At 39.1% G+C, this 24,177-nt stretch overlaps 1 protein-coding gene across 1 annotated transcript; it reads left to right on the top strand.

The window, feature by feature from the left end:
* The first annotated feature begins 701 nt into the window (after positions 1-701).
* On the top strand, positions 702-23,957 carry LOC116315376 (CD209 antigen-like protein C). The gene is made up of 7 exons (XM_039605504.1): positions 702-904; positions 11,281-11,391; positions 13,211-13,340; positions 13,428-13,450; positions 21,994-22,133; positions 22,338-22,453; positions 22,839-23,957. Exons 1-7 carry the CDS (start codon positions 775-777, stop codon positions 22,957-22,959), a joined length of 771 nt encoding a protein of 256 aa, XP_039461438.1. The 5' UTR covers positions 702-774; the 3' UTR covers positions 22,960-23,957.
* The last annotated feature ends 220 nt before the right edge of the window (positions 23,958-24,177 follow it).

The following is a 24,177-nucleotide window of genomic DNA, read 5'->3' as shown; positions in this document are numbered from 1 at the left end:
TTGCTTGTCTAATCTTTTGGATTTTTTCTGTGAAGAATTTGGCAAAGTCATTGCAGGCCATGGTCGAATGAAGTTCAGCTGCCACTGACACAGGAGGGTTTGTTAGCCTGTCAACTGTAGAAAATAAGAACCGAGCATTATGAGAGAGAGAAATAGGACCTCCTTGCACTCCTCAGTTGTAAATTATAATTGTGAAGTTTCTCTTTATAGATGTCATAATGAACCTGGAGGTTTGTTTTTCTCCATTTGCGCTCAGCTTTCCTACACTCTCTTTTTTCATTTTTCACCAGTCTGGAGTTTCTCCATGGAGACTTTTTCCTTCCAGACATAACCTTCACCTTAATGGGAGCAATAGTGTCCATTACATTTAACATTTTAGCGTTGAAGCTTTTGACAAGCTCATTGACTGAACCTCTGGACAGGTCAGGTGTTAAGGGGAAGACCTGGATAAAGATCTCACTACTGTTTTCAGTTATACACCGTTTTGTGATCACTGCTGTTGATATATTTTTGTGGGCTGAAATTTTACTTTTAAAGAAAACAGAAAGAAAATAACAGAAATAGTTTGGTGTTGAGTCAAGAGAGATGACATAGCAGGATGTAGTGAAAAGAGAGAACAGAACTGTTTTTGTACCTATGTTTGCATCATCTCAATTTTAAAGGGGAAACACTGCCTGATTAACATCTTAAATTTCCTCCATATGCTTAGTTCATTGTAGCCCGACACAGAGAAACACATAGACAGTGCCTCTTAGTCAGACATCTTATCTCAGCATGTCTTCCGAACTGGAAACTGCCCCACATTTTAGAGTGAAATACAGCAGTGGGGCCAATGAAAATGGAGAGAAAGAGAAAAATGAGGTGAAGACGCAGTACCAGGAAGCTAACTTAATAGAAGATGGTGGTAAGTACAAACTAATGTTCAGGATTCATGTGTTCGTAATTTTTGTTTTAAAAAAATACGAACCCCCCCCCCCCGTGCGGGTTCATGTGTGTGCGCAAAAGGTGCTTTTGCTCGTTCATGTGACTTCTGGATTCACTTCAGTTCATTTATATTTAACCAGGGTTTTAATTTGATCAATCAATTATGCTTCAATTAAACTACTTTTTATGGATTCTGTCTCAGCAAACAGCACCAGAACACCAAATCACATTCACCCTTTAGAAATAAAATGCTGTTGCGACACTTCTAAAACACCCAACATAACCTTCTTTATTTTGTCCATGTAGAAAGCATCGTAAGTTTCAACTGAAGGCTTCATTGTTTGAAAATCCTCAGGGGGAGGATGCGGGATTTTTGCAAAGGCAGATGTCCGCAAGGTGTATGAATCAAGTGTTGAGACTGCAGTTACAGCAGCACTCCTCTTCCAGCATCACGGTGCATTTTCTGTATTTTGCACGTGTAGAAAGCATCCTTTGTCTAAACATAAGGCCTATTGTTTGAAACTCCTCAGGGTTGAGGATGCGGGGTTTTTGCAAAGGCAGAAGGGTATCATTTTAACTTTTTTGGACCCCCAGACACTGCAGAATGCTCTGTTGTTTTTGGAAACACCCAGCCTACAGTGGGATGCAAAAGTTTGGGCAGCCTTGTTAATAGTCATTATTTTCCTGTATAAATCAATAATAAATGTCAGTTAAATAGATCACATAGGAGACACATACAGTGATATTTGAGAAGTGAAATGAAGTTTATTGGATTTACAGAAAGTGTGCAATAATTGTTTAAATAAAATCAGGCAGGTGCATATATTTGGGCAACACAAAAGAAGAAATGAAATCAATATTTAATAGATTTTCCTTTTGCATAAATTACAGCCTCTAAACGCTTCCTGTAGGTTCCAATGAGAGTCTGGATTGTGGTTGAAGGTATTTTGGACCATTCCTCTTTACAAAACATCTCTAGTTCATTCAGGTTTGATGGTTTCCGAGCATGGACAGCTCTCTTTAACTCACACCTCAGATTTTCAATAATAATATTCAGGTCTGGGGACTGAGATGCACTGTTCCAAAAAATAGTAATGTCAAAGTATCTTACTGTATATTTTACAGTTTTGTACTGTCTTTCTAGGATATCATTAAATTTACATAAGTAGACTGTGATCTTACATGTCAAAGGTAAAATAACATAACATCGCTGTAAATATAGTAAAACACAATTTACTTGTTTTTTAAATATATTTTTTTGTACATATGCATATTTAGATTGTAAAAATACATCCAGAAATGTATCATAATTTCACGAATATTTATGTGAGAGAATGATCTGTTAAAGTCAAATGTAATACTATGGGAAAATATATAAAATGATCGAAAATTAATGAGAATAATCAATAATTAAAGGAGTATTTGAATTATAATTTTGCTGAAAATTTCATGTCACCTAGGTCTGATTCAATAATTCAGAGGTAACAAGTGAAAATATAATTAATAGGAATAAAAACTAAAAAAAACATATTGTGGCGTGTTGGGGGAACAGCTAGTTCTCTCCCATCATGCCTTGGGACATGTGTTGCTGTTTAGATGTTCTTGTTTTATTGTTTATGGTTCCGTTACTTTTAACTGTTATCTTGAATGTTGTGTTTATGCAGAGTCACTGACAGTTGTTGTTTTGTAGAGAGAGTGCTGTACCATGAGTGACTTCTGTTGTGCTGTTGTTGAACCTTGGGGCACATCGTAGCACCAGCAAGTGTTTTAATAAAAAGCTTCTCCTACCAGCTTGGGGTTGAATAACAAGCTCAATCTTTCTCTGTGAGCTTCTTTGTTAAGATTCCTCTGCATTCCACAATCTAAAACACTGCACGGTACTAAATATATATTTTGAAAAAGAAATGTAGAGGTAGGAATTGCAATTGATATAAATAACATGATGCTAAGCATTGGCCAATGAATGTGAACTAACAACAACAAGGTCGAGGGTATGGCTGCGACCGTAGGAAAAAATCCTAATATAAAAGTATTTTACTGTGCATTTTACAGTAATGTTCTGTTCTTCTAGAATATCATTAAAGTTACGTAAATAGACTTTGACTTCACATTTTGAATGTAAATTAACGTTAAATCACTGTAATGTAATAAAACATAATTTTCACGATTATTAAATGTATCTGTCTGTACATATGCATATTTAGATTGTTAAAATACATTCACAAATGTATCATGATTCCACAAATATCTGTCCGTTATTTGAAAGATTGAACTGTTGAATTCAAATGTAATGCTATGGAAAAGCATATAACATGATCCCTATAAGCTTGTGTTACATCACATAAGTATTATTATCATTGCTAGTTAGGGCGATCGTGGCTCAAGAGTTGGCAGTTCGCCATGTGATCAGAAGGTTGCCGGTTCAATCCCCGGCTCGGACACTCTCCGTGGTCAAGACACTTCACCTACTGGCGATGGCCAAAGGGGCCGATGGTGCGAAATGGCAGCCTCGCCTCTGTCCCAGGGCATGCAATCCATTATTATTTAAACCAACTGTTAACTGTATATTTCTGTACATTTACGTATTATGATTCATATTGCCACATTCAGTCACCTTGTTTATAGGTAATTTCATTTTTTGATCACGTTAAAATGTTCCTAATTTAATGTCTAAAAGCACTTGGAAAAGGCAGAATCCCATGTAAAATTAGCGCAACAAACTCTATTTTCATTACTGAAAATAACCGTATTTTTATGGGACAGTTATTTTCTGTTATTTTACGGTCGTATTTTGGCGCCCCAGCTGCCGGAATATTACTGTTTTTTTAAGATGTTTTTTTTTCCTATTTATAGATGATTTCATTGTTTAATGACATTAACATGTTCCTAATTTAATGTTTAGCGGCACTTGAAAAAGGCGAGATCCCATGTCAAATTAGCGCAACTAATTGTATTTTCATTACTGGAAATAACCGTATTTTTATTCGGGAGTTATTTTCTGTAATTATACGGTCGTATTTTGGCGCCCCAGCTGCCGGAATATCACCGTTTTTTCAAGATGCTTTTTCTAACAGTGTGGACATTCCAGAATGTTGTACTTGTTCCTCTGCATGAATGCAGGAAGTGGATTTTGAGCAGTGTTTCGGGTCGTTGTCTTGTTGAAAGATCCAGCCCCAGCGCAGCTTCAGCTTTGTCACTGATTCCTGGACATTGGTCTCCAGAATCTGCTGATACTGAGTGGAATCCATGTGTCCCTCAACTTTGACAAGATTCCCAGTCCCTGCACTGGCCACACAGCTCCACAGCATAACGGAACCTAGGCAGCTGTGCGATACGACCAAAATCTCATATCCCGATATAAGACATCTATCGTCCGATAACGATATAAATCACAAAAATTAAGCATTTTCTGTAAATTCTGTGAATCTTGGGCCGCTCGACTTGCGTGAAGTGTTTCTAGCTGGGTGTTGTGTACCTAGAGTCGAGTGTTTTAACGATGTATGAAACTATACATTTTTAGACATAAGTTGTAATGGCCGCCGTTTTCTTTGTAAGTATTTATTACACAGCGTACTACGGGGAAAAGCCTGTTCTAACGTTTGAGTCTAAGTTTTAATTTTTAGCACCAAACGGCTCTTTTTTGCTTCTCATCTGTAAATGCTCTGTATACCCTTTCACGTGATTGAGTTTATTTTGAAAAGTCTCAACAAGATCTTGAGCTTTATCGTGAAAGGTTTATTTTGAAAATAAACAAGCAGACACGCGATGGTTTTACTGTCGTTGCTGCTAACAACAACGCATAAAACAGGATCTTGTCCATCTGTAGTGTGGATATATTAAATATAAGAGAAAGAGCGAACTTTAAGAAATTAATATAGCCACTACAGTGACCATCAAAACGATGAAAAAATATTGCCTTAAACAGTTTATTTTGCGACACCACGAAACAAACATAGCGTAAAATGAAACGATAGACGTTTATATATTTATATCGTCATCTGATATATATCGTTATATGGAACAGCCCTAATGGAACCACCACCATATTTTACTGTAGGTAGCAGGTGTTGTTCTTGGAATGCTGTGTTCTTTTTCCTCCATGCATAACGCCCCTTGTTATGCCCAAATACTCAATTTTAGTTTCATCAGTCCACAGCACCTTATTCCAGAATGAAGCTGGCTTGTCCAAATGTGCTTTAGCATACCTCAGGCGCCTCTGTTTGTCCTGTGGGCGGAGAAAAGGCTTTCTCTGCATCACTCTCGCACACAGCATCTTTGTGTAAAGTGCGCCGATTGGTTGAACGATGCACAGTGACTCCATCTGCTGCAAGATGATGTTGTAGGTCTTTGGTGCTGGTCTGTGGGTTGACTCTGACTGTTCTCACCATTCGCCGCTTCTGTCTATCTGAGATTTTTCCTGGTCTGCCACTTCGAGCCTTAACTTGAACTGAGCCTGTGGTCTTCCATTTTCTCAATATGTTCCTAACTGTGGAAACAGACAGCTTAAATCTCTGAGACAGCGTTCTGTATCCTTCCCCTAAACCATGATGGTGAACAATATTTGTCTTTAGGTCATTTGAGAGTTGTTTTGAGAGTTGTTTTGAGACCCCCATGTTGAGGGAACCTTACAATTGACCCCTTAAATACTCTTTCTCATTATTGGATTCACCTGTGTATGTAGGTCAGGGGTCACTGAGCTTACCAAGCCAATTTGAGTTCCAATAATTAGTTCTACAGGTTTTGGAATCTATAAAATGACAACAGTGCCCAAATTTATGCACCTGCCTGATTTTGTTTAAACAATTATTGCACACTTTCTGTAAATCCAATAAACTTCATTTCACTTCTCAAACTATTTCCAGAACAATCAGGTGTTCTGCATCAAATTTGATGCCACACAAATTATTCATGCCACTCCAAAAAGTAATATCTGTCCACTATGAGATAACGGTGAACATCACAAGTACACAAGATTTGCGATAAACGTTGTAAATCTCTCACATCTCGAAACACCGCCGTCACTCCTAAAACTTTCCCCCTTCCCAAACATCTAAATGCGATGTTGCCATATAATTTTTTGATTGGTCGACATGGTACATTTTTTGACCAATAGGAAGGGTGGGATTTTTTGGTTTTGGTTTTTGCTCACAGGCGGAGAGTGCTTTTGAACTTTTTCCTTATAAAACACAGTTTTTACCATTTCTATATAGTAAATATGGTAAAATGGTAAATGGCCTGTATTTATATAGCGCTTTACTAGTCCCTAAGGACCCCAAAGCGCTTTACATATCCAGTCATCCACCCATTCACACACACATTCACACACTGGTGATGGCAAGCTACATTGTAGCCACAGCCACCCTGGGGCGCACTGACAGAGTGCGATAGTATTCAGGAAGAAAACCAAACATTGCATGTATTTTTATCATAACTCTGGGTTTACGTGGCTTATCAACACAATTGAAAAACAACACAATCAACACAACTGAAAAACAGGTATAAAGTCCACACTTTTTCCCTCAATTGTTCCGTCTGTCCTACACACACATCTCCAATGGTTGTACATGTTGTCATTAACGTGGCTTCACTCCACATCAGCCGCCTAGCTAAAACACCGGTATCAGCACATAAGGACGCTGTCATAGCCTGTCAAAGACATTGATTAGCTGGGTATATATGAATGTGAATCACATTAATGGATGTACTATGGGATAAGATGGCATTGTTCTAATCCCGTACTGGAGCAGCCAGTTACTTACTGACTAACACTGCAAAACAGAATTGTTAAAGTATTAATTTTAATTTCAATTCAGGTTAGATTTTTTTTTGTGCGGAACACAGATTTTCGGTGTTTCTTTCTGTCTCGTGGTTCGGAGAAAGTCTCAATGCATTTTATTATATGTTCATGTTTCAGACGAATTTTCCATGTCTGTAAATGAAAGTAAAATTAAATAAAATAGAAACATCTATAGTTATCAAGTTATTTTTTAAATTTTTCATAATCATATTGTATTTACAAAAATGTTTTTCAACATACTGATTAAGGAGAAAACTTGCCTTTCCCAAGGAGGAAAAAAAAATTCTGAGGAATATTCCAGTGAATCTGGATGAAACTTGGCACAGAGGTACAGTAGGTGTCCCAGAGGAGGACTGTGTTGAAAGTTGGACATCAACTATTAAGAATGATGATCGGGATATAACGACAAAAGGCGCTAGCGTAAAGACTCGTGTAGAACTCCAAAGGTTGATTCTGTTCATCTGGACGTAGCGTTTTCAGTGGGAGAAATGTTTCGTCACTCATCCAAGTGACTTCTTCAGTCTCAGCTGACTGCGGGTTTCCCCAACCTTATAAACAGTACATTTGCATAATGACTGAAACCAGCCTACTGAAGGAACAATGGGCTGGGAGGTCACTTCCTTAATCTTAATCATGCAAATTCTCATGACCACTGATCAACAACAACTGACCAAAACCCACTGATCAAAGCCCACTGATCAATGGCCATGAGTACCATTCACAGAGAGTTGGGGAATGGCTGCAATCACAGCAATGTAATCACAGGAGGCCCCCTCCTCGATTCAGAGATGGTCTTTCCCTTTTCACGTAAATGGCCTAATTGACTCCGCGCTCAAACCAGCGTTCCTCTCTGTCCAGGATGTGTACATCCTCATCCTTGAAAGAGTGTCCACTGGCCTGTAGGTGTGAATAGACTGAAGAGTCCTGGCCCGGTGTTTAGAAAAAAATGCATCTCAACTGCTCCGATACTCCTGACACATACAGGATCACTACAGGTTTTCGGTTAGGCAGCGGTTGTCTTTCTCTCCTGGATCGGCTGGAGCTTTCTTTTGGCGCCTTCCCAGCTTTGACAAAAGTCCAGCTGGGATAACCACATTTACTCAGGGCCTTCTTGATTTGCTGTTCTTCTGCCTCGCTGGCCGCTGTGTTAGTGGGGATGGTGTTCACTCTGTAGTGTCCTAATGACACCCAGTTTGTGCTTCTGTGGATGATGAGAGTCAAACCTTAAATACTGATCCGTATGCGCAGGTTTACAGTACACGTCAGCTTTTAGATGTCCCCCATTACTGATGAAAATCAGTCCAAGAAGGCTAACCAAAATCAACCTTTGGAGATTTACTTACCTCGATGATTGAGCATGCATCAAGACAACTCGTGTAGAAGCGCAAGAAAATTTATGCGGCGGATAAGAAGCGGCTGGCTTGACCGCGGCTCACAAATGATGGCTCACTTGACCATGGTCGTCTTCAAGGGGACTCACGTGGCTCTGGGCGGTCCTCGAAGTCACGTGTTCTCCCACCTGCTGCCTCACCTGCACCGGAGCTTTCCCCGCAGAGAGTGGGCATCTCTCACCTTGCTTTAGCCACTTCCTCTCTTGCTGCTCTGCTCCTCGCACACACATCGCCAGCTGCTTCACTCACCGACCCAACCACCTCGCTGTGCCACGACGGCTCTGCCTCCCACCTCGGCTCAACATAGGCTCTCTCGCTTAGTGACTCATCTGTTTCCACCAAAGAGAAGCGAGGCTCACACCACCGTCGGTCTTCCCATTTGGAGCAACAGTATCCGTCGGTGAGCAAAAATGACTTTTTTCTTTCACCTCACCACAACTCAGGGATTGCATGTCAATCATCACAATCAAACACTGTATATTGTGATTACATTCTGGACTATCCAATTACTATTCACTATCATTCTGCTTCTAAAGAGACTGCTTTTCCTGTTAATACTCACCATCTTATCTCCGAAGAAGCTGTTTCGTTATCCCCTACCATTATTAAACACATTCACGCCACAGTCAGTATCACTCATCCCATCGTTATATTCACCCCTATCATTAAGCCATCACCCGTGCCATCTCCCAGAATGAGGGCAGCTGTGACCCACTCTATCCCCACACCCGTTTTTGTTCCTCGGGTGGGGATGACTGGTGTCCAGCCACCTCCTGTGCCTTTCCCGGCACCCAGGGTGAGGGCAGCCAGAACCCAGGCTGACCTCCCTAGAGGCTCAGCTGAGGATCTCCAGCCGCTGTCCTCGCGACCTGAAGGCTCGGAAGAGCTAGCCTGTCCACCCACCAGTTCAACATCCCATCCACTCCCTCATCCAGCTTTCCACGCCCTAGCACAATCTCTGGTTAGGCTAGCCGACTTATTTCCAGCTCAAGCACCAGGTTTTCCTAGACCAGGCTGCAGCCCCGCCTTCCGCGGGGTCGGCCTCTGGACCTACTCAGTCGCCGCCACTGCATGGTTGGCCTCTGGACCTGCTCAGCCGGCTCAGCAACTGGCCACACGACTGCCCAGCAGAACTGTTTCATTTTGGACTCCACATAAAAAAATTCTTACTTCACAATTCATCACAATACAGTCCTCATCTTTAACCCATAGTGGTTCAGGTAATTTTGTCAGGGACTTGGAAGGGAGGGCATGCCCAGTCTAGCTCATCAATGTTGAGAGAATCATCGAAATGCAAAATATCTTCCTCATCGTCTGTGTCTGTAGTCTGTAAGTTTTGGTGGTGAGGGGGGTGTACTCCACTCCGACACTGGCAAATATCTTCAGTCCAATCTTTAAATGTAGGTGTAACAGTAGGGTTTGTGGATGGACCTTCAGAGACTGAAGTTTGGTCTGTGTCCCTGATACAGTCATTTCTGTTACCGGCTTGTATCAAGTTCTGGCACTTTGATGGCTGTTTGAGCAGAAGGGCCAGAAGATATCATCGTCTGCTGGCCCATTTTCAAAATCAGGCTTTTGTTTTATAAAAGAAAACAGATTGAATATTGTTGGAAAGCCTGTCAGCTGTGTGGGGGAGCCCCCTTGTGGCGAGAGAGCACAGCTGCACTATTGAGCACATGTTCCAGTGATCAGAGTTTATTTGAGCTAACATAGAGCAAAAGCCACCTAGCAGACTGACTCAGCAGGGGATGTCTACACATGGTGTGAGTCGTGTGTGTCACTAAAGAATTGTGAGAGTTGTGCAGCCCTGCCTGGAAAGGACAGTTTAGTCTTTTATGCCATTTAGACATTTAGTGGATGTAGAAGTGCAATGTGTATTGACCTGTTCGCTATGTGGCTATTTCATGCTACTAATGCTACTTGTTATGCTACATACTTGCTAGCTGTAAGCTAAACCCATTTGGTGTTTTGTGATATATTGTTGTTGGGTGTATTGGCAGTAAGTGTCATGTACTGTAAGGGTTTGGGAGTAGTGTATGAAACTTGTGCATGTAGATGTTCATATAGGAATTCCCATTTGTAGTTCTGGTTAGATTCGAAGAAAGCTAATGAATCATAATTCATGACTCAGATGTTTATTACATTCAGTATTCTGTATATGTTCTGTTCACAGGCCACACCCACACCCCTCACCACTCTGTAAGCCTGCGGTTGCATTACTGTGTTGCTGTACTGTGCTGTTAAGCTAAGGAATCACAGTAAAGACGGTATAACCTTTATCTGTGCGTCCTGTGTGTTCTGACCGACATCCCAAGGTGAACACCACTGCTATTCAGCCAACGCCTATACAGTCCTGGGTTCAACCCAAATTAACAAATATCCTATAATATCGTATCATACACATTTATAAAATTCAATAATAGTCCTGATTACTTACCAAATGAAATGGTAAATGGTGTGCTCCACAGTGCGTTCTGACGCAGAAATGCAGTGGGTCAGTGGTTCTGAGGTACACTTTGTATAGGCTGTGTGTTTCCAAAAACAATAGAGGGTGCCGCTCTATCTGGGTATCGCAGTTAAAACTGTTAAAATGGTATACCTTGCGGCCTTTTGCCTTTGCAAAAACCCCGCAACCTCCCCCCTGAGCAGTTTCAAACAATAGGCCTTATGTTGAGACAAAGGATGCTTTCTGCACATACAAAATACAGAAAACGCACCGTGATGCTGGAAGAGGAGCGCCGCTGTAACTGCAGTCTCAACACTTGAATCAAACACCTTGCGGACATCTGCTTTTTCTGACCATTGTAGATAAATTTAAAAAGCTGTTATGCCATTTCAGGGTTGTCAAGGCAACAGCAAAACAACAAATTACTACACATATGTCTGTATAACATTTGCTGCAACACTTCCAGAATCTATAAAAAGTAGCTTAGTTAAAACATAATCGATTGATTAAATTAAAACCCTGGTAAAAACATATTTGAACTTAAGTGAACCCATAAGTCACATGAACAGTGGGGGTGAGGGGTGGGGGGCACAAACAGTACAGGTATATTACTACTCTTATGACTTTGAGATGATGTTTCTACATAACAGTTTAATTCAATTTAAAGAAAAAATAGTCTTTATAGCCTGTAAACACTGCTTCATCAATGGTTTCTTTTTTAGATGGACACACCCAGAAGAAGCTTCCAGCTGTGAAAAGAAGCTGCTTCAAAGCTTTTAAAGTGAGCCTGGGAGTGCTGTATCTTCTGATTCTCGCTGGAATCACAACACGCTGTGAGGAATTTTATTCCAATAATACTGGCTGTATTATTTCCACATTATAAATTTTTAGCAACATTTTTAGATGATCTGCTTTTATTTTCTTCCTCTTCTTACTTCATATTTCCATTTAAAGCATCCACCCTATAGTATGTCTGTGAAGGTTCTTAGTCATCCGGGTCATTGTAGTCTAAGGAGCTTAGAAAGAAAAGCGTCTGGACTTCTTTCAGTTGCTTGAAGACGGTTCACCTCTCCTCTTCATTTGAGACTCTCAAAGTCCAGACGCTTTTCTTTCTAAACATTGTTATGGAAATGTTAAGAATAACACCATGTGAGCTTGATTCCAAGTGGGTTTAATAAACACATTGCAATGTGGAGAGAGCATCCCAGTGAAACACCAGGATTATCTCTGAATTGTGGCCGCCGCCCTTAAATCTTATATACAGAGACAAAGACAAAGAACATTCCACAAACTCTTACATGTTGGCCCCTCTTACGGGGGGCTATACCTCCTCCCTCACAGAGAGAATTATGACCTTGTTTTCTGCTTGGCCGTCACCTAAGGATTTACATCCCTGATAAGCTGAAGGAGTCTCACTATCTGTTTAATGTTTCCGGTTACGATGGCCTCACTGTGTTAACATTCCACATGCATGTAAACTAGTGACAAGAGTGCTCTTACTATAGTAAAGTGAGAAAGTGATTGTAACGTTGGACCCGATAAACATACGCTGGAGCGAATATGATGACAGCAGAACTTTTTATTTGACACTGTGGTTTGTTCACTGGGACACAGACACTCCCGCTCTCTCTCTGCTGTCACGTCCGCTCTCCTCCCTCCGACTGTCACTGCCAACATATAAAGAGACACAATCACTGTCAGATCCCAGCACACCTGTTCACCCCGCCCCTGCGCCACCCCGAGAGCTCACTGCGTCACCCCTCCTCTGCAGCTGGCCAGAGACCACACCCACGCCACAGTGATATTACTAATGTGATCCTTCCTCGTCTTATTCCTGAGACCTGTACCATAAAGCATTACTTGGGCTTAACGAGGTAAATTCAAATTTACTCCTAAGCTTCGATCTTACAAAGGTAGATCACTTCTTACTGGGGTACCACTGGGTTTGTTCGTGATTTGAGATTATTATATACTATGCAACTGCTTACTGACCAATCAGTTCACTGGGAAATAGCGTGACCATGCCTGATCAACATCTACGAGCGCTGGTAGTAGGTTGATCTGTTAATAGGAGGATCTGTAGGTCCTTATATATTCTAAATGTTTGCTCTTTGCGTGCTGTCAGAGCATTTAGTCTCAGATCAGAGCTGCAGCTGAAGGAATAAGGCTAAAACTAGCAACATCAAACAAGATCAGACTGTTATTTAAATGGAAATGCAATTGTAGTTATAGTTACTTTATCCTTTGATTAGTGATTCATGAAAATCAAATCCATGAAACTGATAAATTTTCCAACTGCCCATTATCATTTCACACACATTCATACAGCTTGTCTTATTACTACACATACTATACTTTTCCTTTTGAGATATAGATGGTCTGTTTGTTGCAGCTGTTTTGTTTTCTGCTGTTTAATCTGTCCATGTTTTCTAATGTTATAGTTTAATCCTCCGTGTTAAATATTCTAATCTGCTGCTAATAGACCTGTTCATGTTTGTTATTAGGTGAGTGGCAACAGTGAATTAGTTTTTTTTTTTTTTTTTTTAAGTGTGATAGTGATTTTTAAACTAGCACAGGATACAATAAAAATATGGATGTATTTATACAGTAGAATATGTAGATTTTTTTTAGGTTTGTTTCATTTCTAAGCAGATATTTCGGTGACTTTGGAAAAAGAGCAGCTGCAGAACAAATATGACAAACTGAGGAACAATTATAGCCAACTGCAAACCCAACTTCAAACTGAGAAACAATTACAGCCAACCGCAAGCCCAACTTTAAAGTAAGAAAGTTGTGCCTCATGTGCAAATACAGCAGTACTCAGAATTGTACCTTATACTTGTTTTTACTATTATTTTTTCCCTCTTAGGTCATGGAAGTCTACAACATTGAGTGAGTATATACAGTGTATCAGTTATAATATAGTATATTGCCAAAAGTATTGGTGGAATTCAGCTGTTCCAATCACTTTCATAGCCACAGGTGTATAAAATCAAACCCCTAGGCATGCAGAATGCTTCTTCCTACGTTTTTGAAAGAATGGGTTGATTCCATAAGCTCAATGAATTCCAGCCAGATTAGGAATGACAAACTCAGCCATGAAGAGGTAGGCCACATAAAATCACAGAGCAGGGACAGTAGATGCTCAGGCATATAGTGCGCAGAGGTCACAAACTTTCTAGAGAGATAATCAATACAGACTTTCAAACAGCATGTGTCCTTCACATTAGCTCAAGAACAGAGCTTCGTGGAATGGTTTTCTATTGTCGAGGAGCTGGATCCAAGCTGAACCTAATTCTTTTATTCTTCTACTGGACAGAGAAGACACAGACTCAGAGTGGTCAAAGTATTTATAATCATTTTATTCAATCATCTTCTGGAATAAAATGATTGGTTTCAGCAGTGTTATGGCCCGTCTAGGCATGGCCAGACCATAACATAAGGGGTGATCCATCCTCGTCCGACCCCAAGCAGCACATCACGCAATTAATACTTTTTGACAGTGATTTATTTACAATGAGTGAATTTAGAAACAAAGGAAGGGAGCGAATTATAACTTCGGGGTGAACCGTAGGCCAAAACAATAAACAAAAGGGAGCCTACCTCAGGGATAAATCAAACTTACCTATTCAAAAGAATTAAATCAAATGACAATAACTTACCTCCCTACCTAACAAAAACAGGAGAAAACTATAATCAAACAAAAAGGCGGTCCACCCCTACATGCTCCTACATTAAACAAACATTGCTAACAGAGAACACACGGTCTGCCGGTTGGGATGGGCTGAGAATGAATGAAATGGCAATCCCTGGCGGTGTCTTCTTATGCGCTGCCTCCCGGTCATTAGCCAATCGGTATGATCCGTCCACCCTGGATGCACCAATGATGGAGAAGCACCTGCACACTCAGATTTACATAATAAAATTACGACAACAGTCGTAACACCCCCTTTCCCAAGAATTAACATTACCCCCAAAATGTTTATTTCATGGAGAAAGTTCTCTAGATAAAGTATCAGCCAACACATTCTCTTTCCCCTTCTTGTAACTGATCTCCAAGTTAAAATCTTGCAGCAACAAGGACCAGCGCATAAGTCTTTGGTTGAAGTTGCGCACTTGGGAAAGAAACACTAGTGGGTTGTGATCAGTAAACACCTGCACAGGCAGCACACTTGACCTGACATAGACCTCAAAGTGCTGTAAAACAAGGAGTAAGGGAAGAGCCTCTTTTTCAATTGTGCCATAATGGGTCTGGTGTCTGTTAAACTTTTTTGAAAAGTAACAGACGGGATGATCTACACCTTGACCATCTTCCTGTAAAAGAACAGCGCCTGCACTACACGAGCTGGCATCAACTTCTAGTTTAAAAGGGCACTCAAAATTTGACGCAGGTAGCACTGGTGCACTGCACAACAATGCTTTGGCAGACTCGAATGCCACCTGACACGCTGGAGACCAAATAAAAGGCTTCAAAGGGCTCACAAGATCAGTTAGGGGACTAACCACATCAGAAAATTCTTTGCAAAACCCTCGATAAAAACCGGCCATTCCTAAAAAACAACGCAGAGCTCTTTTTGTCTGCGGGACAGGAAAATCAACAATGGCCTGTACTTTTGCAGCAACAGGGCACACTTGCCCCTGTCCGACCTGTTTCCCTAAATAAGTAATGGTGGCTTTACCAAACTCACACTTAGAGAGATTTAATGTGAGAGAAGATTCACAAAAACGTCTGAACACCTCAGAGAGCATTTCCAGATGTTCTGACCACGTCGGAGAATAAATGACAATGTCATCCAAGTAAGCCTCACAGTTTTTCACTCCAAACAATACCTTCTGCATCAGACGTTGAAACGTTGCAGGTGCGTTTCGCAACCCGAAGGGCATTACAGTATATTGGAGGAAATGATCTGGAGTTACAAAAGCAAAGACTTCAGAAGCTCTGGGTGTGAACAAAGAGAAACTTGTAAATAACTCATGAAAGAATAAAGTTACATTGAAACCAAGCACACCATTGTTTTTCTTGTGACATTACCAATAAGTTTGATGTGTCACATGGCCCTCTTCCTATTGAAAAAACAAAAGTTGTATCCAAGATGGCCGACTTCTAAATGGCCACCATGGTCACCACCCATCTTGAGGAGTTTGCCCCCTCACATACACTAATGTGCCACAAACAGGACTTTAATATCACCAACCATTCCCATGTTATTACGGTGTATCCATATAAATGGCCCACCCTGTACATATATTTTGCCAGGAACACCAGAATCTCAGGTTAAAGCTCACAAAAATATGTCAACAACCACCAAACGGCAAGTAAGAGCAGATAAACAGTTTCCACACAAAGACGTAAACACAGAGGGGGGATCCAATGCATCAGAATCAGCTTTCTCTTTCTTGACTTTCTCACTTTTTTGAGAAAGCATTTTGAGCTGCAGGTTTTGTCTCTCTCCAACCAAATTTCACTGAACCAGCAGCAAAAAAAGATCCAAATTAAGGGCCATCGTAGCTCAAGAGTTGGCGGCTTGTTTTGTAAATGGAAGGTTGCCGGTTCGAGCCAGTATGTGAATGTGTGGATGACAGATTGTAGCGTGAAGCGCTTTGGGGTCCTTAGGGACTAAGTAAAGCGCTATACAAATACAGGCCATTTACCATTACGCTTCACATTTGATAAATATCGTCATCTTCTCTTACTCCTGCATCCACCATGATAAAAATCACACTTCATGCACAGCTCTCTCTCTTTCTCTGTACTTCAAGAACAGTTTCCCATCTCAGATCTCAATTTTTGCGTTATTCATTCGCTTGTTTACTGCGATGTTGGCTGCTGCCTTTTTTTTTCTTTACTTAAATGACCTCGGATATACTGAAGAAATGTAAACTTTTTTAAAATTATGCAAAATTGCAGAATATTACAGAATATTTTTAAGGTTATCTGCTACAAAAAGCCAGGCCAGGAAAATCTCCTTCATGTTCTTTGTTTTATCCTCAGTTACTTTGACACAAAGGCATCTGCTGTGACGCTCACACCTCTGATGAAGTCTCGCATGTATCAGTACTGAAAAATGATCAGAATTATAATATTTCTGGCTGTCTGAGGCAAAATTGAATTGAATTGGAACCTTGGGAATAGGAATCGAATGGATTATAGAAATCAATGATGATACCCAGCCCTAGTGAGTAGCCTAGGCCCAGCAGAAGTGGATGTCGCTGTGGGTAATAAGAAAAGATGAAAAGAACGATTGATAACTTTTTCATTAATTTAAGGCAGGGGTCGGCAACCCGCGGCTCCGGAGCCGCATGCGGCTCTTTAGTCCTTATACTGCGGCTCCGCGTGGTTTGGGAAAATAAATTAGAAGTATTTAGCTGAAGTGTATTTTATTTATGTTAGTTCTTTTTAACTCGTAGTTCTAAATTGGAAGATTATTGTGATATTGAAATATAAAAATAAAATTATATTCTATTATTTTTTCATCGCTCAAAATAAGCGTCACACTCGCGGAAGCCGGTATACCCGCCGAAACGCCGTGCATTTATCGAGACTTTCAACCCCAGGTAGGCCAATTACGGATCTTCGGATCCACATTATGTCAGCAGCTGTTCTCCACCGTGAACTATGTTAAAGACAAACACCGTGAGTAAACTGACTTCGTATATCCCCGATTTGAGGACTCTGTGCGCAGAGGTTCAGGAGCAGAAGTCCCATTGTAAACAAATCACGGCAGACCCGACGATGTTTCCATGAGCATGCTTTTGAGCATCTCTTTATTGAGCACTTTTCACACACGGTTGCTGTACGCATACAGCCGGCTGTAGCTTTTCAGCTCACAGCCCGACATACACCACCAACAACACAACAGCATAGATAGCGCAGACGTAAAGGCGGCGAGGCGTGATTGCGGGTGTCGCTCAGGTGCGTCCGCCTCCCCTGCAGCGGCGCTGCAAACCACGCCCCGCCGCACGCATTAACCAGGTAAATTACATATTTAGGCAGAATTTTGCAAATATCTATTTTTCATTTTTCAGCAGCATAGTGCTTTTTTCCAATTATTTTTTAAGAGTCAGGTCAAGGCTCCAACAGCCCAAAGGCGATATAAGGGTGGCAGCTGACAACAGTTTTTGTTTGCTACATGGATCATTTTAGTTCAGCTGGGTGTCTTTCCTTTTGTTATATTTCTTTAAGAGTTCAAAATGTGTTAATTACGTAAATAAAATTTAATTTTCTCTGTAGCACTTCATGGATTTCATAAGCAGCACACCTTAGTTGTTCACACAAAGCATAAAGATAAAAAACAATATATACAGTGTTATCTTCATTTTAGATGTCAAAAAGTATTTGCGGCTCCCAGTGTTTTCTTTTGCGTGGAAACCGGGTCCAAATGGCTCTTTGGGTGTAAAAGGTTGCAGACCCCTGATTTAAGGCCTGATTCGTCTGAAATTCCTAGCCAGTGCTCTGACACAGTGTAACCAGAAAACACATGATATGCTGTGATAAATGCACTGTCCAAGTGTCCCCTCTCCCCACTGCCTTTCAGCGGCAGGCAGCAGCAAAGAGGTCGTCAGAGGAGGCCGATGTGATGATTAAGTTTAACATTGTCTACAATATTACCAAAGAGTGCCAATGCACTTTAAACACAAGCAGTTGTTCAGTAGCTTATCTTTCTGGTTGAAATGTTGACAAGAATGTTAGTTAATCATTTACAAATCAATATTGTCTGTATGGACAGCAATTTTCCCCCCAAAAGTACACATGTAAAACTGCAGCTGTAAGCGATGCGGTTTATCTTTTGCACTGGTGCGCCTAAGATGTTTGGCGCACCAGTGCAACCGTGGCAAAGAGTTAGTCTAGAGCCCTGGTAGATGCTCTGAAAGCACCCTGATTGAAAAAGAAGCACACATTTGGAGATGCTGTGCTGTTACTTAACATATTGCGAATTTTTTTTGTCTTTTCTTTGTGAAAAACAGAGAAGCCATAAACTCTTGCCATACTGATTTTATGTAAGTAATGCACACAGACATAATATGATATAAAAAAAACTGGCATGCTCTGTCTTTCTCTTGGATCCCAATTCTAAAATTCAGATTTTTTAAACTCTTATGAACAGTCATGAAAAATGGGTTTTCCCATGAAGAAGAAAACCAGATTAGAGCAGTTTTGATGATTTTTTTTGTTGTTTTTTGGACGTGTTTTTTATTTATTTTTTTTTGGAGAGGGGGCAAAAACAGTACAGGTATATTACTACTACTACTAAACTACTAGTTTATCCTGCTGCAGAATCAACTAAAAGTTAAAAAACTGCTCTCACTTAATTTAAGGTAGTTTAAAAAGACTTAAATGCAGTTAAATGAGGCTGCAAATGTTTTGTCTGAATATTATTCTACCTTTTAATTCATTGACTGTACTTAACTGGTTGGATTTGTATGTTTATGTGCTATTAATTTATGCAACTTAAGTTACACAAGTTAAAACTTAAGATACAATACAAAACAAACAAAATCATAAATACAACTTCCATTCAGGCTACTCACAAAAACAATTAGTGCTACTAGCAAACGACTTGCTCCTTTTTGGGTGTAGAGTAGGCAAGAGGCCTGTACTGCAAGGAGCAGGATTTTGCCTTATCCAGGTACCTTCAGGGTTAAGCCTGGGTTTTTGTATTACGACAGTTCTTTACTTCTTACTGGGGTATATTGCCATGGTAATTTATGCTGTGAGTCTAATGTGTTTGGAAACAGGTCAAGTTTCAGATTAGAGATCAACGAGTATAAAAGCAACACCTGCTAAACAATCAAGTCTCCAAAAAATAGTGTCATCATTTCTGGAATATCCCTTGGACCTCTGGAAGGTCAGAATTTTTTTTTTTTTTTTGTATCCAAAGTCTTCCCTGATGCACATCAGTAAAAAATATTCTTTCTTAGACACAATTTTACTCTGAAGCCCTTCAACACACTGAGTCTGAAGTTGAAAACTAAAACTATAAGGAGGAGGTTATGTTCAGTTATGTTCACTTAAAAATCATCTGGAAGCATTTTCCAGTGATTCTTTTAATCATATCATATTTTAAGTCCATTATAGAATCTTAGTTCACGTGACACTATATTTTTTTCATATTGTAAAACATGCAGCAAATCAAACTGAGGTAAACCAACTGTATTATTTAAAGAAATACTCTGGTATTTGTAAACAGGTTAGTTTGCTGTACTGTGTGTGACTGGTACACAGTGGCTGTGGTTTCATGGTCAGAGTGAGTTGTAGCAGAGATTTATTTTTATTTTATTTTTATTTATTTATTTATTTCACACCTGGTACAACAGTTTCCACAGTTAGTTCTTTCAGACAAACCAAACACACTTTCTATCAGTAAAGAACTGCAACCTTGTGTGAAAAGGAGGAGGAAGAAGAAAATATTCTTATTAAACCCTGCCCCCTATCTACAATCCAACTTATATTGCCAGTGGGCACCAAAAATCAAGGAACAAACTAACATTAACATTTATCTCTGGTCCTAACTCAGACCAAACAACAAATTTACAGTCAGAATATACCACTCCACATAGTAACAAGGAGAAAAGATAAGTAAATAAAATAAATGAGGCAAAAAATTAATGGATCCTTTTTCAATTAACTCCAATTTTATTCACATTCTTCATATTGAGTTATCATTTTAGATTAATTTGAATTATATAATAAAAGATTTCTCAGATAAAGATAATGCTTAGATCCATTGACTGAATTCTGCCTTCATACCACCGTTATACTGTCTAGAAAACAGACAGTATGAACAGTGTACTATCAGTGTAGACGATGGAAATCAGTCAGGAGAACTCATGAAACATCTGCTGACATCTGGTTGAATTCAGTTGTGTACATAAACAAAGAATAGCAGGTCAGCTGACCACAGCCTGTACACTAAGAAAATCTACTGGAGCTCTCTATAGAAAATATTATGAGTTATGATTCTTTTCCCCACACTGAACCATTACAACCAATTTTAGGGATCCTCAAACTTGCTGAATCCACTTTAACCCCTGATTGTACACTTTTTCCTGTTTAGAGGCAAAGTCACTCTCTACATTCTCCCTGTAAGCAACAGAAAATACATATATAGTTTTTATTTTCCTTCTTTTTCTTCTGATTCAGGCTGTGTATAATTAGAATTTTAAAATTAGATTAAAGTTTGTATTCCTATTTATTGATATTATTTTTTCATTATGTTAATATAACACAAGGTTCAGTTAGCTTTGCACAAAAATTAGAAACATCCTCCAAAGAGCTACTTTTTACTTTCTTACTTTCAACACATTTCAGAGCCTGTACTTTTTAACTTGTACTTTAGTAAAGAAGTTGAATCAGTGCTTCAACATTTACTGGAGTATTTTTTTAACAGTAATATTTGTATTTCTTCTTCTTTTTTTCTTTTTTTTCTGCCTGTCCCATTTGGATCTTTAGCCATCAGAATTGTTGTCTTAGGGCCAAGAGAGATGCCAAGCAGATTTACTTTACCAAGTGGATCATCATGGCCTCGCCATATTGGTTCATTTGATTGACCTTTATTATAATTATGTATTTATTTTATTTTATTTTCGGTTGTTACAGACGGGACAGACATGGAGAAAGGGAGAAAGAATGAAAGAAAGAGAGGGAGAGAAAGAAAAATAGAGGGGAGAAGAGATGGGGAGAAAGGGGGGAAGAAAGAAAGAAAAACAAAACACCTGGATCACCTGTATGGAGAGAAAAAAACAGAAGAGATAACAAACAAAAAAGAGCAACATAATAAATACAACACCATCACAATAAACTAGCTAGCAGTAGATAACAGTAGATACTAAATATTAAATGTTATTGTGCAGTACACAAGATCGACAGCGCACCATGTGCTTTGAGGTAGCAGCCAAGAAAGTGTACACCTGTGAGCATGAACGCGCTTGTTTTTAAAAGGTTCCTACATGTAATGATCTGTTAGAGGGTGTGGGGAGCCACAGCCCCGTCCACCCGTTGTATTTCTTCTTAAGTAGAGAATTTTGTACTTTTGCTAATTCTTACTAAGCTTAGGGGTAAGAATAGCTGAGGAAAAACAATTTGATAAATAGACTGTGTGCAACCAGAGTTTGGAGTCCAACAGCATGTAAGAACCCCATCCTCAAAATGTAGTCAAAACCTTTTTTTATTTTGTTACATAAGACCAACAGGATGACAAGCTTTCATCATTTTTCTGATTTTCTATGACCTTTTTTGTTCTCATAGAAGCTCTATTGAGACAAGTGCAGTTTTACAGTCTGGTGTTTTTTTTGCTGGATCTGCATCTATTATCACTGTCATTAAGATTCACCAAGTATTTACCAAGTGTTTACTTACCTGCACATGCCAAAATACACACAAGCAAGAAGAATTAAAAACATGAAATCTGTCTTTGAATCATGTGTCTGACTTTAAGTGATGTGTCCTGTCGATTGGGCCAAATTTGGAAGGAGCTGTTACTTTAAATCCACTGAAATGAAAACTTGGCCTGAGAGCAGGAAAGACTGTCAGTCCAGAGGAGCTGATCTGGTGATCATAAACAACAAAGAGGAACAGGTGGGTGTGTTTGTTTGATGCAACTGCCAGAGGTTCTGTGTTTTTGACCATCTATTGATCTATCTATTCTATAAAAGACAAGAGAAGAATGAAAATGTTTCATCTCATTTAGTTTTTCTTTCAGACAAATTCACAACATGATATTACTACAACAGAAGTACTGAATTACGACTGGCCGAAATATTTATGTCTGTTTTCAATTAGGAATTTATTGAACTGAATATGAAAGGAGACTCCTGGATTGGTCTCGATACCAGTTATAAAGAGAAAACTGGCAATCATGAATGGGAATGGGTGGATGGATCCCTGCTGACAGAGGCGTGAGACATTTTCTTTTAAATTAAAACCAAAATGGTGTCAAAGTTATTATTTAATACCTCCATGTGTTGGAAGACAGAATGGCAATACATTACATCAGCAACCGAATATAATGAAAAGAGGAAACAGCTGAGAAAATAGTTTCAAACAGCAGGGAGTCAGCTCTTCCTTCTTTTTATTCTAAGATTTAAGAGCATGAAGATTTAATATTCATAAAATACTTGAAAACTGTGTTAATGTACGTGATGATTCTCAGAGAAAAGTCTAAAGCAGGTCAAGTGTGACAGAAATCTGGGAAATGCTTATAGAGAGTCATATTTATATGAATGTGACAATAGATATGATTTTAGTCTAGTTTAATATATATATTTTTTTTTTATCCAACAGGTTTTGGGCACCATACCAGCAGGATCCCAGTCATGGTTTTTCTGCAGTATGCTGTGAGATTAATGGAAAATGGACACGATCACATTCTTATGTATCTAAGACCTGGATCTGTGAGAAATGATTTTTGACTGATGACAGAGGAATGTAAAATTAAAATTTCTGAATAATCCAAGTAGTTCTCCAACTTCAATTAGACATCATTAGTGTTAAATTTCATAAAGGTTTGTCATCTGTTACTCATGTTTTTGTTCTACTGTGAGCTACTTCCTGTCTTTACCACAATGGATCATTTTCATGGTCATATTTTTGACTTGGTATTCTAATATTTTATTGCTTGATTAGTTTATTGATCATTTGTTTTGGGAAGAAATGGAGTTCTTTTCTAAAGATGCATGAAAGATTATCGCTGATTAATATGTATTTTAAGATTTCAAAACAGTTACATTATTAAAATGTTTTTAATTCTTCTTGTGTGTGTGTGTGTGTGTGTGTGTGTGTGTGTGTGTGTGTGTGTGTGTGTGTACAGTTGCAATAATGAAGGGTAATTATGGATTTTTCACTACCCAGTTTTCTCTAACGCTTAATTAGGGGTCATTGGGTACAAGTACTATACGTGAGCAATTAAATGTCTATGAGCCCTTTAGACATGTTGTCCATAAAAACCTTTCAGAAATATATGGTGACAGGACAGTTTTAAGTCTTAGTGAATCCAACATTATGATCTTATTTTCTTTAACTATGGTCCCATTAGAATGAAAAAGGTTCATAAAGATACATATGTATTGAAGCAGATTTGCTCTGTTTCCATCTGTCTGATTAATTTCAAAAGCCTAATAATGATGGTTATTAATCTCTGTCTCTTCCACATTGTGTCTTTTCTCCTTTCTTGCTACTCTTACCTCAAACTGGTCATAACAGTTTGTCCTTTGCCAAAGTGCTTGCTCAAAGGGTATCATATGATTTTTTTATTTTTAGTTTTATCTTTAGTTTTCTCTGTATTATTATAGGGTCGTCGACTTAAAATGTAAAAAGCACTATAGATGGCTGTTATTTTTTATTGGCATTATATAAATAAAATTCAACTGATTTGAAAAAAAATGTATTGAATTTGATTCAACTGGCCTAATATGCACTGCTTTGATGGCGAAGAAGATTTCAACACACAAAATAAATTGTGTGCTGAGACTGTAGCTGCTGACACTAGTAAATAATAATGAAAAATAATTTAAAAAAACGCAAAAAAAAAAAAAAAAAGCACAGACCTGGGGAAGAAATTCACATTCAAGTGATAAAATATTGATATGAAGTGTTTAGGAAGCTTTTAATTTTGAACATTTGT

This window comes from Oreochromis aureus, linkage group 22 (genome assembly GCF_013358895.1).
Source record: "Oreochromis aureus strain Israel breed Guangdong linkage group 22, ZZ_aureus, whole genome shotgun sequence".
In the NCBI taxonomy this organism is placed as follows: Eukaryota; Metazoa; Chordata; class Actinopteri; order Cichliformes; family Cichlidae; genus Oreochromis; species Oreochromis aureus.
Note: the sequence above shows the minus strand (reverse complement) of the source record. Positions and strands in the feature narration are given on the sequence as shown.

Coding starts and splice junctions, on each gene's coding strand:
- LOC116315376 (XM_039605504.1), top strand. CDS start 775: ATGTCTTCCGAACTGGAAACTGCCCCACATTTTAGAGTGAAATACAGC. Junction 905..11,280: donor TAACTTAATAGAAGATGGTG/GTAAGTACAAAC, acceptor TTTCTTTTTTAG/ATGGACACACCCAGAAGAAG. Junction 11,392..13,210: donor CGCTGGAATCACAACACGCT/GTGAGGAATTTT, acceptor ATTTCTAAGCAG/ATATTTCGGTGACTTTGGAA.